Source organism: Peromyscus californicus, unplaced genomic scaffold (assembly GCF_007827085.1).
Source record: "Peromyscus californicus insignis strain IS unplaced genomic scaffold, ASM782708v3 Scaffold_11__1_contigs__length_118956290, whole genome shotgun sequence".
NCBI classification, from domain to species: domain Eukaryota; kingdom Metazoa; phylum Chordata; class Mammalia; order Rodentia; family Cricetidae; genus Peromyscus; species Peromyscus californicus.
The window spans coordinates 107985316-108006425 of NW_026294402.1; the positions used below are offsets into that span (position 1 = coordinate 107985316).

General features: G+C 41.6%; 1 protein-coding gene across 2 annotated transcripts in view; it reads right to left on the reverse strand.

Annotated features, from left to right (window-relative positions):
- The window catches only part of Pdcd6ip (programmed cell death 6 interacting protein), a 60100-nt gene that overhangs the window by 29656 nt on the left and 9334 nt on the right, over positions 1–21110 (reverse strand). The window contains exons 2-7 of one of the 2 annotated variants that reach the window (XM_052722673.1): positions 14854–14908; positions 13247–13316; positions 6750–6877; positions 4679–4832; positions 2685–2785; positions 235–351 (exon numbers count right to left, since the gene is read on the reverse strand). In XM_052722673.1, the coding sequence (XP_052578633.1) occupies positions 235–351; positions 2685–2785; positions 4679–4832; positions 6750–6877; positions 13247–13316; positions 14854–14908 (625 nt within the window). Of the gene's footprint in view, positions 1–234; positions 367–2684; positions 2786–4678; positions 4833–6749; positions 6878–13246; positions 13317–14853; positions 14909–21110 lie in introns of both variants that reach the window. The other variant, XM_052722666.1, reaches the window with a different exon arrangement.

Consider the following 21110-nt stretch of genomic DNA (forward strand, 5'->3'; position numbering starts at 1 on the left):
GTACATACCTTAAAATAAGAATGGGTAAGTAAGAGAACGGAATAAAAATTTAAGTGCAATTTTCAGATACATGAAGATTTTGCAAAACATGCTTGTAGGCAAAGTATAAGGATGAAAATCATCACTTGCCTCTGATAAAGACAATGAACGGGAAGTGTTTATGGGCAAACTGGGTCTCACTAGTCAGAAACGGGAGAAGGATGTCACCTAAACATTTATCACCAAGAGACTCACCTGCAACCTTGCGATCTCTTCCCCAAACTTCTTCTGCTGCTTGGCCAAGATTGACTGGTGGTACTCAGCATTGGCTTGCATAATACACTGCTTTGCAGCCAGGGTGGGGAATACCTCCTGGAAATAAAAATACTGACCAGGGGAGAGTCCAACCACACAAACCATCACAGACAACAAGGATGCAGGAAGAGAAAGGAGAGGAGACAGAAATTACAATCACCCAGTAATGGTTTAGATAGGTTAGTCATTAGGTGTGAGCAGAGACCTTGAGGTTTTGCAGGAATTGCCATCTATGAATTCATTTCTTTCAGTTAAAATTAAGGCTTGTTTCTTGTTTTAAACTGTTAAGTGAAGCCAAATCAGGTTTTTTGAAGCTCATTCTATGGAGTAGGAAATCAGCATTTTGTTTACAGGGAAGAAAGGAAGGCATGCATTGGAAAGAGTTGGGAAGTCCATGGAGGAACAGCAAGCCCAGCTTTAGAAGCTTTCTTAGCCCCTTACCCAGCCTTCAAGGACCTACACCACAGTTACTCACATATACTAATGAAACTGCTCTAGAGCTGACTGTTTCGTCATGTTTAAAAGACAAAAGACAGTAAGGTAAGTCCTCACTTAAATTCATATGCTGAGAGACTGTAAAAAAGATTATGGTAGCCAATAAAAAAATAATTTCGTATATATAAATATTAACATTTCAGTATTATATACTCAAAAATACATCCCAGACATACAAATGCACTAGTGACTGGCTGTGATGATAAAGTGTAACTTTGCCCTAATTTATTTTTAAAATAACTATAGTCTAATACACTTAAATCCAAACACAGGAATCAAGAAAGCCACTATAAGGGTCGTGACTCTTCCAAAATGTCAAGTCGCATCCTGCAACCTCACTGCCTTTCTGAAGTACATGGTATTTTTAAAAATCCAATAAATACACTGGGTAATTATTACATCAAGAACCGAACTGCTACCATGAGAGTTTTCTGTCTGCTAGGAAAAAACCCCAGCACTGAGCCACTACTTACAGACATCCTGTTAGAACTAGAACTGAATTGCTGCTAATGGTGAAAATACCTCAGGAGACTTAGTGAAAGGAGAAATTCAAACACACTGTAGTCTGAAACTGTCGGTACTCAAGGAAGGCTGGAGCATCTCGGTAAAGATGTTCCAAGAAGACCCAGGAATGCTGCAGAGTTGGCTTCCAAGCCTTTGAGACGACAGGACTGTGACAGGATATGACAGTGCGCTGTGCAGCCAAATATGGAGAGAGATTCTGAGTCCTACAAGAGTCCTGAGCAAACTTCTGAACGAGGAAGGGGACCAGTGATAGTACTGTGGATGGCACCCAGTCCTGGGTGCTAGCTAGGCAAGTGCCCAGTAATGATCTCAAGCCCAATGTGCCTTCAATCCATACATCTTGACATTAGCTCTCCACTGCTCACGTACTGCTGGGGACCTTACATTTACTTTTAGCTGTACCCTATGTTTTCTATAGTTTCATAATTTATGAAGATCCCTGAATAACATAAACTCACGGATTCTCCTACAAACATCACCTACTACCACAGATAACCAATTCCTTGTCCAACTATGAGGGAGAGCAGTTAAAATGTCCTTCATGCCAGGCAATGGTGGAGCATGGCTTTAATCTCAGCACTCAAGAGGCAGAGGCAGGTGGATCTCTGTGAGTTCGAGTCCAGCCTGGTCTATAGAGCGAGATCCAGGACAGCTAGAGATACACAGAGAAACCCTGTCTCGAAAAAACAAAAAAAAAAAGACAAGAAAAAAGAAAGTCCTTCTTTACTGGTGTTTAAAGCATGACCTTAAGCACTCCAACTCTACTTGCCCAGTTGGTCACGTGTTTTGTCATTTATAAGACACCTCTGCACAGTCTTTTCCATCACCCCTTCAGAAAAGCTCCCATTAAAGCAATGCTTCCTACGGCATGTGGTCAGGACAGATGCTTTTCCTTAGCTGTCCATTAGCGGCCAAATGTCCTACGCCTGCTGATAAAACTTAACTCTAATCAAGGAATCAGATGGACTTAGGGTTTCTTTCCTCTGTGTCTGTTTCTGCACTTTAAGGCTCATCCTTAAGAGAACAGGACAGTGATTAAAACTGTGAGTCATCAGCACGTTCCATACTCATGCTTTTTCCCACACTACCAACAATCAGGACGATACAATGACAGAGGACAGATGATTCGAGATTTCCACAAGAGTTTTAGCTCAGAAAAATAAATTTAGTGAAGAGTAAATAGAAAGGCATCCCCCAAAAGAACAGTTCATGCATCTTAAAACTTAAGAAAATATTCTAAAAACTATTCTTCAAATGTTTCATTAAAATACCAGATTTCTTTGTTAAAACATACTTTTCAGCTTGTTTCTCATCCATAAAAATATTCCCACATGCAAAATAACCAAGTGTCCATGAAGACAGTAACTGACCTTGGGGAGAGTATCTTTGTACTGACACTGTTTGAAAGCGTCACCAAAGTAATCTGCAGCCTGGTTTGCCAACTTAGCTATGATGGCATCTTTCATTTTATCTGGAATAAAATGTTAGTTAAATGATCATTGTAACTGAAGTACATGAGACAAGGGCCAGCAACAAAACTCAGCAGGTAAAGGTATGTACGCACTGCACAACTTAGACAGCCTGCATCCCATCACAGAACTCACACTGGAAGGAGAAAACCAACTCCTCCAAGTTGCCCTCTGACCTCCACACAAGCACCATGGCACACATGCACCTGCATTCTCTCCCATCCCTAACACACACACACACACACACACACACACACACACACAAAATAATAATAATAAAATAAATGAAATAACCTGATACATGACTTGGCATAGACACACCTGGGACTGGAGCAATGGCTCAGCGGCTAAGAGCACAGACGGCTCCTCCAGAGGACCTAGTTTCAGTTCCCAGCACCCACACGGCAGCTCACACCTGTCTAACTCCTGTTCCAGGGAATCTGATGCCCTCTTTTGGCCCCTAATATTACCAAGCACACAACTGGTGCACATGCATAGAGCAACCACACACCCACACATATTTAAAAAAAAAAAGAAAAAGTAAAATTTACACATCTGTCTAAAGAAATCCATATTGATGAAATTGAAACGTCTACACAAAAAGTATTCCACAGGTAGCAAAACATGGTGATGCAAGCCTATATATGTAACCCTAGTACTTTGTGCCTAAACCCAGAGGATCAGAAATTCAAAGCCATCCTTGGCTACATAGCAAGATCCAGGTCAGCCCAGGCTACATAAGTAAATAAACAACTCTATAAACAAGTCAAAGCCACAGAAATAGAGTAATGGCTGCTGGCAGCTGCAGCAGAAGGAAGGGGGTGACCTGACATTAGTTATTCTCGGGTGTGGGGATACCCTAACATAGGGGTGATTAATTCTCTACGGTTACACAGAAACATCTGCAGGCCGACTTGAGAGGACAGTGACATCATGTGAATACTCCAGAAAACACTACATTATAGTCAAAAGGGGAATGTTCCTCCCCAATCCCACCATTTTCTTAAGTACAGTCTCACTCTGTAGCCTAGGATGGCTCCAACTCAGCCGAAGTCTAACTGCTTTGATTATAGGTATGAGTCACCACATACAGAATTTGTTGTGTGTATGTGTTTGTTTGTGACAGGGTTTCAGACTGTTGCCAGGCTAGTCTGAAACTCGATAGGTACCCTAGCATTACTTCAGTATCATGACAATCACCCTGTATTGGCCTCCCAAGTGTAGGGATTACAGGCATGAGCCACCACACCCAACTAAACTGCCATTTTTTAGAAAAAAAAATAAGTTGTGTTTATGATTCTTCCACAGTTTCAATTTCTCTGTACTTAGACATTCAGTCTATATCTCTCACACTGACTTACATACCTTTACAAGGACTGTTCTTCTCCCTAGTCACCAAGGATAGTGCCTGAATAGCTCTTCTTGTCACTTAAGTCTATTTTAAACAGGACTACCTTAAAGAAGCCCTTCTTAGTGGCTCAATGGTTAAGAGCACTTGCTGCTCAATCATGAAGAACAGAGTTCAAATCCCAGCGCCCACATCAAATAGCTCACAATGCCTGTGACTCTAGGCCCAGGGGACCCGAGCCCTTTTTTTACCTGCAGGGCACAGACACCTGAATATACACTTAAATCAAATCTTAAAGGAAATCATTCTTAACAAACTAATTCAAATGCAGTGATCCCATAGTCATCCCACACCCAGGCCACCAGCCACTGCCACGTGAAGCATTCCATCTTCCTCCAGTAACTCTCCCTCTGAAGCAAGCTTGACTATTCAAAGACTTCTTCTCACCCTACCTACATGTAACATACTATGAGCCAATCATTATCTTGGTATAAAAGCCTAGCACTTGTTTTCACATGTAACATAGTAAACAAGAAATTGTAGTTACCTCTTGTGGCTTTTAAGAAAAATACTTCTTGAGCCTGGGCGAGCATAATAAGACTGAGGGTCCCAACAGTATCTGGAGATATGTCCACAGTAGGCTCTCGACTTAAGGCAGATAAAACTGTGTCTTTAATATGTAAAAAGGCACCACTAGCAAACTAGAAGGAGAGAAAAATAATGCTTTACCATTGAGACTTAATTCTCTACGGTTACACAGAAACATCTGCAGGCCGACTTGAGAGGACAGTGACATCATGTCCATTCCCACACTGAGATCACCTCATTCACAGATGGGGCCTCACCACAATTCTAGAGCAACAAAAAGTTTAACAAAGATTCAAAGCAAACTACAGGAGAGAGTAAAGTAAGAGAATGGCCAAAGGTAGTCAGCATTAATTTATTAGATACACTTCTTTAAAACTTACCTAAGAACAGATGAAGAGATAAAACACTATTCAAATGGCTGTGTGTGTGTGTGTGTGTGTGTGTGCGCGCGCGCGCGCGCGTGTACACAAGTGTACATATGAGCATGTGCGTGCTTGCAGGCCAGAGGACAACCCCAGGTGTCATCCCTCAGGACCTCCACCCACTTCCTTTGAGTCAGGTCTCATTGGTCCAAAGCTCACCTCAGAGGCTAGACTGGCTGGTGAGCAAGACCTAGGGAATTGATTACAAGCATACACTTCCAAACCCAGCATCTACTGTGTGGCTTTGGGGATCAAACCCAGGTCCTTGGGCTTACAAGGCAAGTGCTTTCTTCATTGACTGAGACATTCCTCCAGCCTTTACTCATTTGTCCTTAGTACAGCAATGTCCTTGCCTTTATCCAAACAAAGTCACCTTTCAAATAAGCACACTGGGCTTAGGGGACACCCCAAACGGCACACTCTAAGGCCAGCAATGACACTGACAGACATTTTCATCGGGCATTTACAACTTCCTAGTGAAATGCCCCCTTTACATTCTTCTTCCCAATTTTATTGTGTTGAGGTTACTACAAAAGCCGGGCGGTGGTGGCGCACGCCTTTAATCCCAGCACTCGGGAGGCAGAGCCAGGCGGATCTCTGTGAGTTCGAGGCCAGCCTGGTCTCCAAAGCGAGTTCCAGGAAAGGCGCAAAGCTACACAGAGAAACCCTGTCTCGAAAAACCAAAAAAAAAAAAAAATTACTTTTATGAAACAAAGCAAGCTGAGAAAATAAAAAAGTCAAGTCAACCTGGAATTTTAAAGTGAGTTAGCTTGGTAGACCACACAGACAAAACTCAAAGTCACTGTGTTAACAAGACTATCACAGGGCCAGCAAGATGGCTCAGTATGGAAAGGTGCCTGTCACCAAGCCTCACATCCTGAGTTCAAGCCACAGGACCCACACGGTGGAAGGAGAGACCAGCTCCCGCAAGTTGTCCTCGGACCTCCACACACATGCTCAGCCATACTAATACACACACACACACACACACACTTTTTAAATAACTTTTAAAAAAGATACCACATTGTTCTTTTATCCGAAACAAAAAATAAGTAAAAACTGAGTAAATAATAAAGTGCCACAAACAGCATGCCCTATTAGCCGATGATTAGTCCCTAAGGTAGGAAGCTATCCTAAGAACAGTCCAGGCCTGACCACATTTAAACACAACTTCTCCACAGTCTACAGTTAACTTATTTCCGGCCAAAAGTTCTTAATTTTGCCAAACCACTGAAATTTTGGATGTGCCTCACCCTGAGAAAACACACACACAATGTCTAACCATTTTTGAATGAAGTCATTTACTTATAAGAGGTTTTCCACAAATGTATGGCATTCGCCCTACATATTTCATCATTGTTGTCCAATCAACATTCATTGAGCCTCCATTGTGTGCCAGGCACTGTGCTAGGGGCTGGGTGGGAGTGCACAGCGAGGAGAGACAGACATGGGCAATGGAACAGTGCTTCAGTGCTGAAGTGCTTGAGGACTCAAGAGTCAGTTTCCTTCAGCGCATCCGTCATCAAGAAGGCAGCAGCTATCATCTAAATGCCAACCACCCCTGGAGTCCAGCATGCATCCCTGTGTAGGAACTGCTTTTCTGCATACCTGGTACTGCTTAGCAGCGGTTTTCAATCCTTCATCATTATCCAGGTTCTGCTCTGCTGCAATCTGGCTAGCTAAGGCAGCACAATTGAACAACACACAGCTCTTTTCATATCCTAAGCTTGCAAGAGCTGTAAAAAAAAAAAAAAATTGAGAAGGAAAAGTGTATCAGATTATTTTTCTTCTAAAAAAAACAATATTTCAACGAGAAACACCATGACCTCTATCCCAGGGGCTCTCCCAAGACCAGTCTTCTCACCTATTGCAGGCCGACTGCCCATATTCCCACATTATGTCCATCATCAAAAACTCAAAAGATGAATAAGTTATTCTTTCTCTCCTTCTCTTTGTTCCCACATTTTTACTATAGTCAGGTTCAAATTGTAAAACTTATTTTTGTGTTATTTCTCACTTAATTACTTAAATTCAAATAAATCATTACCAATTTTCCATGGCCTCTCAAATTTTTATCTTCCCCCAACAATGCATGCACATGCACACACGCACACACACACACACATACACACATGTGCGCACGCACACACCAGCCCCTACATCAACATAAGCATACCAGTGCTTCCTTGATGGTCTTCCAGATCCCCCTCTCTCTGATGATGAATCTATACAACCCACATCCATCAGCATAACTATTTAATTTTAAAAAAGAAATGAACAAGTGTTGATGATGACAGAGATAAACTGCAACCTTTACTTGAAGGAATACAAAATACTGCAGTTCTATAGGAAATAATGTGTGGGTCCTCAAACACTTAAAATGATTCATATGACCCATATGAACCTGGGTATATGCAAAAAAGAATGAATGCAGAGTCTCATCGAGGAATTTCTACACTTCTGTTCATGGCAGCATCACTCAAATAACAACCTGAGTGACCATCAACCAATGGATGTGTAAACAAAATAACATATGAACATTCAATAAAGTATTTATTAGTCAACTTCCAAGAAAGGAACCTACATGTAAGACAAGCCTTGAGGACATTACATTAAGTGAAATAAGCATCATGAAAGACTAGGATTCACTTACAGCAAATACTTAAGTGACTCACAGACAGCGGGTACCAAAGACGGGGCCAGGAGGCTGCTATTTAATCAGCACTTCGGTTTTGGAGATCTATTTACAATGTGAATGTACCCTTGCACTACTAAAAACCACGTACTTTAAGGCCAGGTGGTGGTGGCGCACACCTTTAATTCCAGCACTCAGGAGGCAGAGCCAGGAGGATCTCTGTGAGTTCGAGGCCAGCCTGGTCTACAGAGCAAGATCCAGGACAGGCACCAAAACTACACAGAGAAACCCTGTCTCAGGAAAAAAAAAAAAGGACTCAAAATGGTTAAAAGGAAATCCCATGTATTGTGCTTCTTACAACTTCTTAAAAAGACCGACATGTAAGTCTACTTATATGCAGTACTTAGAACAGTAAAATACGGAGACAAGAGAATTAACATGTCAGCCAGAAGCTGGCAGGAAGAGAGCAGTGCGAAGTTACTGTTTAATGAGTACAATTTCAGTTCTGTTAAGATGAGAGAGCTTTAAAACCAGATGGTACCATGACTACAGAGGGCTGTAAGGATGCTAGCTAGTTTTATGTCAGTTTGACATAAGCTAGAGTCATCTGAGAGGAGGAGCCTCAACTAAGAAAATGCCTCCACACAACGAACCTGTACGCAAGCCTGGAGTGTATTTTCTTGATTAGTGATTGATGAGGAGGGCCCAGCCCATTGTGGGTGGAGCCACCTCTGGGCTGATGATCCTGGGCAAGCCATGAGGAACAAGCCAGTAAGCAGCACTCCTCTGTGGCCTCTGCATCAGCTCCTGCCTCCACGTTCCTGCATTTGAGTTCCTGCCCTGACTTCCCTCAGTGACAGACTGTAACCTGGAAGTGTGGATTGAAATAAACCCTTTCCTCCCCAAGTTGCTCTGGTCACAGTGTTTCATCACAGCATTAGTAACCCTAACCAGAACAGTAAGCATAAGTAATACCATTTGAAACTGTACACTTACCATGATTAAGATGATAGATTGTGTGTATTTTATCACGATTAGAAAAATTATTTTAATCTACAATAGCTCCCAGTTACTTGTAAAATTTAATCACAGTGTAACTCAACATCTTGTATATAGTTCACCAGACACTGATCACCAAGCCAAACACTCAGAAGGCTTCCTACGCAGAATAATGCACAGTCCATCTCAGAGAACCAGAGCAGCACGACCGCTGTCTACTCCACACAGCAGAACCAGGAAGTAGTCAGTGCCTCTCTGCAAGCAGCCAGTTCTCTATTTGTTCCCAAACCCATTCTGATCTCCTCTTCACTCACTCAGCAGACATACCAACTGTTCCAATCTGCATTCTAATTAACTATAAGAAAACAAAGTAACACAAAAATAATAAATAGTGTGAGGAGGTCCTGAGGAAAAATAAATGATCAAGGTAACATGGTGTGCACATCTATACTCCCAGCATTTTGGGAAATGGAGGCAGGAGAATCAGGGCTGCAGAGTCCTCCTTGGCTACATAAGAAGTTCAGGTCAGCCTGGACTACGTAAGACACTATCTCAAAAAAAGGAAACTAAAAACTGAGCCCAGAATAAATGTCGGCAATTCCAAAAAGTCAAAGATCAGAGTTAACATCCTTAAAGGAACCTTAAGGCTGTATATGCAAAAAACAGTACAGTTATTGCTGTTGTCATTTCAGGGTAACCAGGTTAGCCAAGGCCAAGCTAAAATTGATCCACCTGCTCCCCCTCCCAAGTTCTGGGGCTACAGAATGGTGGCCATGATCAAATTCAAACAGGATGTTTTTAAGTTATTGGATAAAATAAATCTAAAACTTGATCACAGCATTTTCTTAAAAAAAAAAAAAAGGGAAGAAAAGTTGTGCCTGGACTCAGAACAACCAAAATCTGACTAATAAAGAATCCGAGGGGCAGGGATGGGGTGATATTTAAAAAAAAAAATTTTAACTTCTTAGAGCTGAAGAATTAGTGCTGCAACTAAAAGGACCAGCAATAAATGCTGTTGTGTTTCTCATACTATCTTTACCCCAGGCTGTCATCTGTCATTTTATTTTTATACTACCTCATAGCTCAGAAATTACAGATTACCTTTTGTTTCTGTGATTAGGCCTTATATTTCTCTAACTCTGTGATATCTCCTATAACATCTAAACAAACCAGCTTTTTAAAAAAAAATATTTTAGTCTCCCTTTTCCATAGAGCACGCTTTTTCCTAGCATCCGACTCTGTTCTTGTTTGCCATAATCTCTTCTTCTATACTAAGTTTATTTTAAGAAAAGAACTCAGTTATAAATAAAAAACATTTTGCCAAGCAGTGGCGGTGGTGGTGCACACCTTTAATCAACACTCGGGAGGCAGAGGCAGGCAGATCTCCGTGAGTTTGAGGCTAGCCTGGTCTACAGAGCAAGTTCTAGGACAGCCAGGACTACACAGAGAAACCCTGTCCCGATAGATGGGTGGGTGGATGGATGGATGGATGGATGGATGGATGGGTGGGTGGGTGGATAAATAATGTTTTCAAAAATTCAAACAACTGTTAAAAAGAAAATAAAATTTAAATCACCTACTATCTTACCTCTTGAAAATAAAGTTTTTTCTATTTTCATTAAGTAACTACAGATGTGCTCACACATAGCTTTTTGCAAATTGCCACTGCACCTGCTCAGGCTATCCGGATGCAAGCTTCAGGGAGGAGTTGGAACTGGTTCTTTACCAAGTGTCTCTAGAAGCCCAAAGCAAAGGGTCCTAAAATTGTATGATGCAGGCTGCTGAATTCAGTATTCCATGGGCACAGTTTAACATGTCACCACATACATGTCAGAGTGATCACTTATTCTTCTAAAATAACACCAGAGTCTGGCAAATGTGCAGTAAGAGACTGTTGAAGGAAGGACATTCAATTTCTAATGTTAGCTACTAGAAATGACCCTAAGTTCACTACATAGCCTGGTCTACACAGGCTAGCCAGGGCTACATAGTGAGACCTGTCAAAATACAAGAAAGCACCTCTCCCTCCCTCCGGTATTTAGTTACACTCTACCTTGGCCTCCCATTCAACCATCTCACTCACGTTTTCCTTGTCCCCTGCCATCAGCTCCTTACTCTGAGCTGCCAATCAGCTAAGTCACAACAGCACTGAAGATCCTTTTCTTCACCTTGGCTCCCAACTCTCCAGTGTCGCCTTGGCCCTCAAGCCTGTAAATTTTCTGACACAAGAAAGCTACACTTGCAGATTACAGTTCCTCACACACACCCTCCATCCACCCCGCCTCAACCTTACAATCTGGCTTCTTCCAGACGTTCCCCTACCAAATCCATGCCGTTTCAACTCCACTTGACTGTCAATGCCTCAGCCTGCATCATCCCCAGTCAGCTGGAGACAGGTGACTCAAGTGGCCCACCCCAACATTTCTTTTCTGTGGCACCAGGCATACTCTACTGCATATCTACCTTTAACATGCCCCCCAACTGTTCTAGCATGGAACCAAGTGTCAGGACCACCATTCACTTCCATGATGAATGTTTTTTCCTGGTCCTTCATGGTCCAAACGCTTTTTCTCAACTTCACCCTACTTCTGGCTCTTATATGCTTTTGCCTATAATCTGGCCAAGGGGAATGAATTTTTATCAATGAGTAACTGTTACCAAATCTAGAACTCTCTCTCTCTTCTGCGCTTCAAATCTACTATTTCCAAATGTCAGAGAGATGCTTACACAGAGGTAGCCTAAATGCCAAATGCAACCTATCAAAAACTAAATATCCAACAGGTCAAATCTCAGAGTCAGCCCTTAGCTCCTCCTCATCCCTCTGACAGGCAATAAAGCCAGTCAACTTTACCTCTCAGAATTCCTTCTGAGTCCAATCCTTCTCTGACCATACCCACTACCTAGTCTAGTCTCACCATCTCACAGATTTCTCAAATGGTCTGTTTCTCTAGTCCTGGAGGCAAGCTCTCTGCATTCCTATCTCAGCTCCTTTAAAGCCTAGCCACATACCCTTCACAAGTCACTTAACCTTCCCAAGCCAATATACTCAACTAGCAATGAAAGTGCCTTTCCTGATTGGGTTCCTGGGGAATTTAGTAACATAATACATATGAAGCCCTGGGTACAATAATGACTGGCTATTAATATGTAAGTGGGAGAGTACAAATTCAACAGCACATTTGTTACCTCTTCACAAGCTTTGTTCCATTACAATCACCTTCCAAAATCCCATTCAACCTATGGTTTCTAGCCATAACAATAATTATTACATTGATCACATCTTATTATATAGAACACATTATATAATATTTTATAATATTCCTATTTTCTCACCTACACATAAGGTATACACATATATTTACTTAAGTATATCTATACACACACACACACACACACACACACACACACACACACACACACACATCTTACAAGATATTTAGTATATTCTGTATCTTTTATTGTTGTTGTTGTTTTTGAGAAGGGTTTCTCTGTGTAGCCCTGGCTATCCTGGAACTCACTATGTAAACCAGGCTGACCTCGAACTCAGAGATTCACCTGCCTCTGCCTTCCAAGTGCTGGGATTAAAGGACCCCCACTGACCAGCTGCTGTATCTTATATAATATATATCTATTATATAAAATATACACACATCATATAATATGTTTATAAAAATATGGACATCATATAATGTGTGTATACAAATATACTATAGCTTATACATAGTAACCACATGATTACTTATTATTCATTGCAATTAATACTTAATGAACACTGCTTAAAGACTTGAAACATTTTCACTTTTTTAACCTACACAGTATCTCCCTCAAGTAAATATTATTTCCATTTTTCAGATGAGGAAACTAAGGCCTGTACTGTCTGATCAAAATGCCTTCACCTTCTGACCTTGGTTATGTTTGTACAAACTCATTCTTCAAAACCTAACTTGTTGCTTGCTCTCTACAGGTAGAATTAACTTCTTGCTCATCTATACTCCATGAGATTTTATAGCCATGCCTCAATGACTTCAACATGTTCTGGAGAAATGAGCCGTTAAGCACTTTATTGTTATGCATGTAGTTACACAAAGTAAGACAGGTACAGTATCACCAGACAACAATCGTAAGTGGCCACCATCATACATGTAGTCTCTCATGGATCAAAACATCATCCCATGGTGCATTCTACACGTATGTATACATAGTACATTTCAGAGAGAACTATCTTCACAACCAAACTGAACACAACTGCCTTATGCATCTTTGTAACTAGGACAGTGCCTGGCAAGGCATGGGCTCTGCAAATATTTTGAAATTACATTGGATTAGAAGTTGAAGTTAAAAAATAAAATGAGATTTTTTAAAAAAAAAACTTTAGTACTCACAAGGAGTCATTAGGAGAGCAACTTTAAAAATCTAAAAGCAGTAAAAATGCTCAAGGCAAGTCTATAATTTTTTATTAAAAATTACATACCCAATTTTACAGATCCTCCAAAAAGGGAACCTTTATCAAAAGCATCCTTCCACGTAAATGTCAAGCAGATCTAGAATGAAGGAGAGGAAACAAACCTGTTAATATTGAAGAAAACCCAGGGAGGAGAGGGACAGAGCTCCCTACGCACCTGTCACTCTAGCCAATGACCCTTTTCCTTCCTACGAACTTTTTTTCCTCGTAAAATACTAGCATTAAGATATTTCAAGCCAGGCACTTGGGAGGCAGAGCCAGGTAGATCTCTGTGAGTTCAAGGCCAGCCTAGTCTACAGAGCAAGTTCCAGGACAGCCAGGGCTACACAGAGAAATCCTGTCTCAGAAAAAAAAAAAAAGTATTAAGTGCTTTTTAAAAGTAATTTTATTTTCATGTGTCGGGGGGTGGGGAGAGAGAAAAGAAGAAGAGGAGGAGGGGCCCTAGAATCCAGGAAAGAGTATTGGACCCCCCAAATGTGGAATTATAGATGGTTGGGAACCTATGCAAGAGAGGTAAACACTTAATAGCTCAGCCATCTCTTCAGGCCCACAAAGTACTTTTCTTCTACCATTTAAGATCTAGAAGTAGCCGGGCGGTGGTGGCACACGCCTTTAATCCCAGCACTCGGGAGGCAGAGGCAGGCGGATCTCTGTGAGTTCGAGGCCAGCCTGGGCTACCAAGTGAGTCCCAGGAAAGGCGCAAAGCTACACAGAGATACCCTGTCTCGAAAAAACCAAAAAAAAAAAAAAAAAAAAAAAAAAAGATCTAGAAGTACGGGCTGGAGAGATGATAGCTCAGAGGTTAAGAGCACTGACTGCTCTTCCAGAGGTTCTGAGTTCAATTCCCAGCAACCACATGGTGGCTCACAACCATCTGTAATGAGATCTGGCACCCTTCTTTGTATACATAATAAATAAAAAATCTTTAAAAAAAAAATCTAGAAGTACTACATATTTTAAAGACTTTCATTAAGTCTCCCACATAAATCCATAGAAACTATCAGCATTTTCAACAACTACCCATAAAGACAAAGTAAGGTTGACATTCTTATATATTAAAGACATTCTTATATCTTAAAAATACAAGTATATTTTATACCAATAATTTTTAAAGCACTAAACAGAGTACTTACTGAATGAATAATTACCTTCCTTATCAATTTTGTAAAAGCCAAGGAAAGGTGAGCATGACAGGCACAGGCCTTTAACCCCAGCACTCAGGAGGCAGAAGCATATGGATCTCTGATTTTAAGGCAAGCCTGGTCTACATAGTAAATTCCAGGACAGCCAGGGCTATGTAGAGAGACCTTGTCTCAACTCTCCGCCCTCTTTAAAAAAAAAAGCCCAGGGGAAAATAGCAGATTATTTCCAACTATATACAGATCCTATTGTTATAAAATACAGATTAACACTCTGGACTGAGGAATTCAGGAGAATTTTCAGAAGGACAAAGATTCACATCAGACAGATCTCAGAACTTCTCATTTATATAAAACTCCACAGAAGCCTAAACATAGTAAAGACACATTATTGACTTCAATGAAATGGTACCACAGGTAAGAGGAGGAAGTGACCTGCCATCACCACACAACTTTATAATAAAACTAATAGCTTACCTGATTTTCTGAAAATGGGAACTTGGGTTCAATGGAACAAATCTGATCATAATATCTAAAAAAGAGAAAGATTAATTATTAGCAGGGTAAAATAACATGAATTTATAAGAGCCCAGCTGATTTATATACAAAAGGGCTGGAGAGATGGCTCAGCAGTTAAGAGCACAGGCTGCTCTTCCGAGGGCCTGGGTTCAACCCAGAACACATATGGTGGCTCCCAACCATCTGTAACTCTAGTTCCAGGAGATTTCTGGACATCCTTTTCTGGCCTCTTACCTGCTTATGGTACACATACATGCATGCAAAACACCCAAACACATAAAATCAAAATAACAAACTTTTTTAAAAGAATACACCATAACTATTTGTGGTGGTTTGAATGAAAATGGTCCCCACAGGCTCACAGATTTGAATGTTTTATCATTGAGTAGTGGTACTACTTGAGAGAGATTAGGAGGTGAGACCTTGCTGGAGCAGGAGTAGCCTTGCTGAAGGAAAAGTGTTGCTCTAGAGCCACGCTGCCGCCAGCCCCGCCCCCCCACCTCTGGAGTTTCAAAAGCCCAAGTAAGTGCCAGTGGCTCTTCCTGCTGCCTGCAGATCTAGATGTAGAACTCTCAGCTACCTCTCCAACACCAGGTTGCCTGCTTGCTGCCATAATTCCCGCCATCACGATAATGGACTAAACCTCTGAAATTGTAAGCAATCTCCATTTAAATGTTTTCTTTGAAAAACTGTCATGGTCACAGTATTTCTTCACAGCAATACAATACTAGGACACTATTTGTCCCCAACTACAGTGGCCCCACAAATCCAATTTAACCATTTGCTTTAAGGTTACTAAACACAGTCCTTTAACAATTAAACCACACAATAAATTGTGCACAATGAAGAGCTACACTAAAGATGAAAAAGGATACTCATCACCACAGACAAATAACCATTTAGTATTATTGAGTAAAAGGAAATAAACACCTATTTGAAAACTCTGTATTTTTTTTTCCAGTTTTTCAAGACAGGGTTTCTCTGTGTAGCCCTGGCTGTCCTAGAACTCACTATATAAACCAGGCTGGCCTCGAACTCACAGAGATCTGCCTGCCTCTGCCTCCCGAGTGCTGGGATTAAAGGCGTGTACCACCACTTGACAACTTTGTATTTCTTAAAATACTTTATTAAGATGACTATGTTTGGTCTGGTGTGACAGCTCACACCTTTAATTCCAGTACTGGGGAGACAGAGGCACAGGCAGAGGCAGAGTTCCAGAACAGTCATGGAGCCTTTAAAAATTTTAAAAAGGGGGCTGGACAGACGACTCAGTGGTTAAGAGCACTGACTGCTCTTCCAGAGGACCTGGGTTCAATTCCCAACATCTACATGGTAGCTCACAGTTGTCTGTAACTCCAATATCTGACACCCTCACACAGACATACATGCAGGCAAAATACCAATGTGCACAAAATAAATAAATTTCGTTTTTTTTAAAAATTAAAAAGGTTGACTGCTATGAGATAATGCTCTTGTACACTAGTTTAATAAAACGCTGACTGGCCAGTAGCCAGGCAGGAAGTACAAGTGGGGCAAGCAAGGAGAATTCTGGGAAGAGAAAGGGTTGAGTCAGGAGTCACTAGCCAGACACAGAGGAAGCAAGATGTCAGGGCAGAAAAGGTACCAAGCCATGTGGCTAAACATAGATAAGAATTATGGGTTAATTTAAGTGTAAGAGCTAGTCAGTAATAAGGCTGAGCTAATGGCCAAGTAGTTGTAATTAATATAAGCTTCTGAGCGATTATTTTATAAGCAGGCCACAGGACTGTGGGGGCCTGGCAGGACCAGAGAAACCTTCTGACTACAGTTGACTGTATCTATGTCCATTGGAGAAGTTCATGTATCTGGCCAACTGATTAACAACAGATCTACTGACTTTCAGACATTTTAGGTATGTCCATTACTGACATACACACAGCTCCCGAAAGCTTACAAAGCACATCCATTTCAGGTACACCAATCCAAAAGCCTTCTTTCTTGTTCTCTGCAGTGTATGTTCCACACAGTAGCCAACATCTCACATAACGAAGCAAACTGACCCATGCCCAAGCCACTGCTCAGGGTGAACCTTCAGCTAGCAATTGGAGGACAGGGAAAGGTCAAAGTTATACTTTCTGACTGGCCTCCTCCCTTCACTTATTCCTGTCTACAAACCCCCACCTTCATCATGACTAACTTTCCAACGATTATTTCTGGGGAAGGTTTCAAGAAGGCAAGAGAGGCAGAAAGCAACATGTCTGACTGATATGGCAATAAGTCTGGCTGCAAACTGAAACACCTGAGCATTCTGTAAACACATACTGGCTAATGGGAGCCAGTTATCTCACTGTCAGAGGAAAGAATCCTAAACATTGGGAGGGGCAGGGCTGGAACAAACTGTCTGTCATTCTGGACTGGACTGGAAGTATCAATGTGAACTCATTTTTGTAACGCAGTAGAGATAAACAAGAACAACTATAAATGTGTATTATACATTTCCTAAATACATATGCTGGAGGGCCTGGGCGCAATGACACCTCACAGGAACAAACAACACACTTAGTGTCCGGTTAATAATGTCCTGCACTAACAGTGCTCCTTAGAGAAATGGATGAAATTGGGAAAACAAAAGACTCAAGCTGGAAAGTGACAGAGACATGAAAAACAAAAAACACAACAAGCCACAAGGAGCTATTTTAAGGGCGCCTAAAACAGTGAAACAGGAGCTGCAGCGGAGCTCAGTCATTAAAGTGCTTGTGATGCAAACATGAGGAGTTGGATCCCTACTTGTAACCTCAGCATAGGGACCCTGAAGCTTCAGGCCAATGAGAGACAAAGTTGAGGTCAGGAGAGATGGCTTAGTGGTTAAGAGCACTGACTGCTCTTGAGGGGACTTGGGTTTGATTAAGCACCCACATGGTGGCTCACAAACAACTTCAACTCCAGTTCCAGGGCAGCGAGTGCCCTCTTCTGGTCTCCATGGGCACAAAGTATGAATGTGGTGCACAGACATATACGCAGGCAAACACCCATGTGCATAAAATAAAAAAATAAATAAATAAAATAAAAAGAAAAATGGATAATGTGGGTGGCACCAGAAGAATGGCACCCAAGGTTGACTTCTGGCCTCCACATGAATGTGTACACATACACACAGGCCCATGCACACATGCACCCACACACCAAATAAATAAACCACACTGACAAATCACAATCCACTGAAGAAAATAACAGTATTCTGAAGTAAAGAAACAGGTGACCAGAAACAGTCTTATACACTGTGCGATGCCAACTAGTAAATCTTTCCCCACAGTATATATTTGGTTGTGCTAATATTCATCAATGGATACAAAAAATAATCAAAGCTTTGTAGGTACAAATCCCTGGATTCAATCCCTAGCATTATATAAGCTAGAGGCAGTGGTGCACAGCTGTAATCTCAGCAATGGGGAGGTAGAGGCAGGAGGATCAGAGAGTTTGAGGCCGTAATAAAACAATAGTAATAAAATTTTGATGCAATAATCTCTACAAGCACTTATTAATGAGTACACATACTCAGTAACTAGGGTCACAGAACCTGGCAAACAGTATCTTAACCAAGTAATAGAAACCCAAGCTGTCACATGGCATTACACTCCTCCTAATATACCCAGAAAGCAGCGCTGGTCCACCTGCACACAAACACTCAAGCCACAAGGAAATCTGACACAAAACCTTACCACAGGGAGCCAGAAATGGTGACACATGCCTTTAATCACAGCACTTAGGATTTCTGTGAGTTCAAGATAAGCCTGGTCTATACAGTGAGTTACAGGACAGCCAGGGCTACCTAGAGAAACCTTGTCTCCAAAAAGAAAGAAGAGAGAGAGAGAGAGAGAGAGAGAGAGAGAGAGAGAGAACACCTTATCAAGGGACATTCTGCAAAGTAACTGTGTTCTTCAAAAAATGCCAAGGTCATGGGCAGGATGTAGTCCACTAGCCTAGCATTTTTTCAAAAGATTTATTTATTCATGTATTTTTCGTTTGTTTGTTTTTTCAAGACAGGGTTTCTCTGTGTAGCTTTGGTGCCTGTCATGGATCTCACTCTGTAGACCAGGATGGCCTCAAACTCACAGAGATCTGCCTGCCTCTGCCTCCTGAGTGCTGGGACTGAAGGCGTGTGCCACCACCGCCCGGATTGTTCATGTATTTTATGTATATATCTTCATGCACACCAGAAGAAGGAATCCGATCCCATTACAAATGGTTGTGAGACAAAAGGAAAACTGTTCAGACTGAAGGACATTAAAGAGGCATTAGTAATTGAAGCAATGAACTGCAGAAACCAGGCCCGGGACCTGTAAACCTCACTACTGGAGTATCAGCAAAACTTAAATTGGACAGATTAAATGAAGTCAGACAGCTTCCTAATTATGAAAGACATGGCTGGGTTATATATGCCCTTATCCCTAGGAACAAATTTTAAGTATTAAAACCTTTTGATGGATTACTGTCGTGGTAGTGAAAGAGATGTCCCCCATGGTCTCAGGCATTTGAACACTTGTCCCCAGTTGGTGCTGTTTAGGAGGCTTAGGAGGTGTGGCTTTGCTGGAGGTAGTATATCACCGGGTGGGCTTTGATATTTCAAAGCCTCTCACCATTTCTCATGTGCTGTGGTGATATTGTGTTCCCCAAAATATTGTGCACCCTAATAAACTTCTCTGGGGTCAGAGAAAAGAACAGTCACTAGATACAGAGGCCAGAAAATGGTGGCACACACACCTTTAATCCTAGCATTCCAGAGGCAGAGATCCATCAGGATCTCTGTGAATTCAAGGCCACACTGGAAACTCACGCCTTGGCATGGTGACTCACGCCTTTAATCCCAGGAAGTGATGGCAGAAAGCAGAAAGGTATTTAAGGCATGAGGACGAGGAACTAGGCCTGGCTAAGCTTTTAGGCTTTTGAGCAGCAGTTCAGCTGAGATTCATTCTGGATGAGGACTCAGAGGCTTCCAGTCTGAGGAAACAGGAGCAGCTGAGGAATTGGCGAGGTGAGGTGTCTGTGGCTGGTTCTGTTTCTCTGATCTTTCAGAGTTCACCCCAATACCTGGCTCCAGGTTTGATTTTATTAATAAGACCCTCTAACAATTCATGCTACAATGTGCTCTCTCCCTGCTTGTGGTTCAAGATGTGAGCCCTCAGCTTGCTGTTGCAGGTGCCTTGCCTGATGCTTCCCCATGATGGTCAATTTGTCCCTCGTGGGCAGTGGTTCTCAACCATCCTAACACTGCAGCCCTTCAATACAGTTCCTCATGGTGTGGGGACTCCCAACCCTGAAATTATTTTTGTTGCTACTTCATAACCATAATTTTGCTACTGTTATAAATTGTAATGTAACTATTTTTGGAGACAGGGATTGCCAAAGGGGTTATGACTCACCGGTTGAGAATCACTGCTCTAGAACCACAGTTTCAAAACATCCTTTCTTTTAAGTTTTCCTCAGTCATGGTGTTTTTTGGTTTTTTGCTTGTTTGTTTTGTTTTTAAGATTTATTTATTTATTTATTATGTATACAAAGTTCTCCTTGCATGTATCCATGCAGGCCAGAAGAGGGAGCCAGATCTCATTACAGATGGTTGTGAGCCACCATATGGGTGCTGGAAATTGAACTCAGGACCTCTGGAAGAACAGCCAATGTTCTTAACCTCTGAACCATCTCTCCAGCCCATGGTGTTTTATCATAACAATGGAAAAGTAACACCTATTATTACTTCAAATTTTTTAATGATGTTGTATATTATCTGGCCACCATCTCTCATGCCCAACATCAGGATATTCACTATACATTCAGGTCAATAAATTACATTTTCTCTAATTCAGGGCCTGAACTCCTTTTTTTCTCCTCTACACCTAAAAACCTTTCCCTAACAATTACCCTCTTCTTTGTCTGGGCTGACATACCTTCATTCGTTCATTTATACTCATTCAATAAGCCCATATTAGGAGTTTAATATGTCCAAGGTATTTCTAGGACCTTGGAACTCAGCAATAAACAAGCATTTAAAGTCTGTAGCTTTGCTGGTACTTTTAAGAGGGAAGATGCTGTTTTAACTTGGTTACAATGGCCGTATTGGGGGGGGTCCTGTTCCCCAGACAATGACTCTGTTGCTGCTACTAAAGGTGGTTCTAATTAAAGCTCTATATTCTCGAGATTCAAAGGCTAGGGTAAAAACCTGAGCGCTCCGAGTTAGAAAA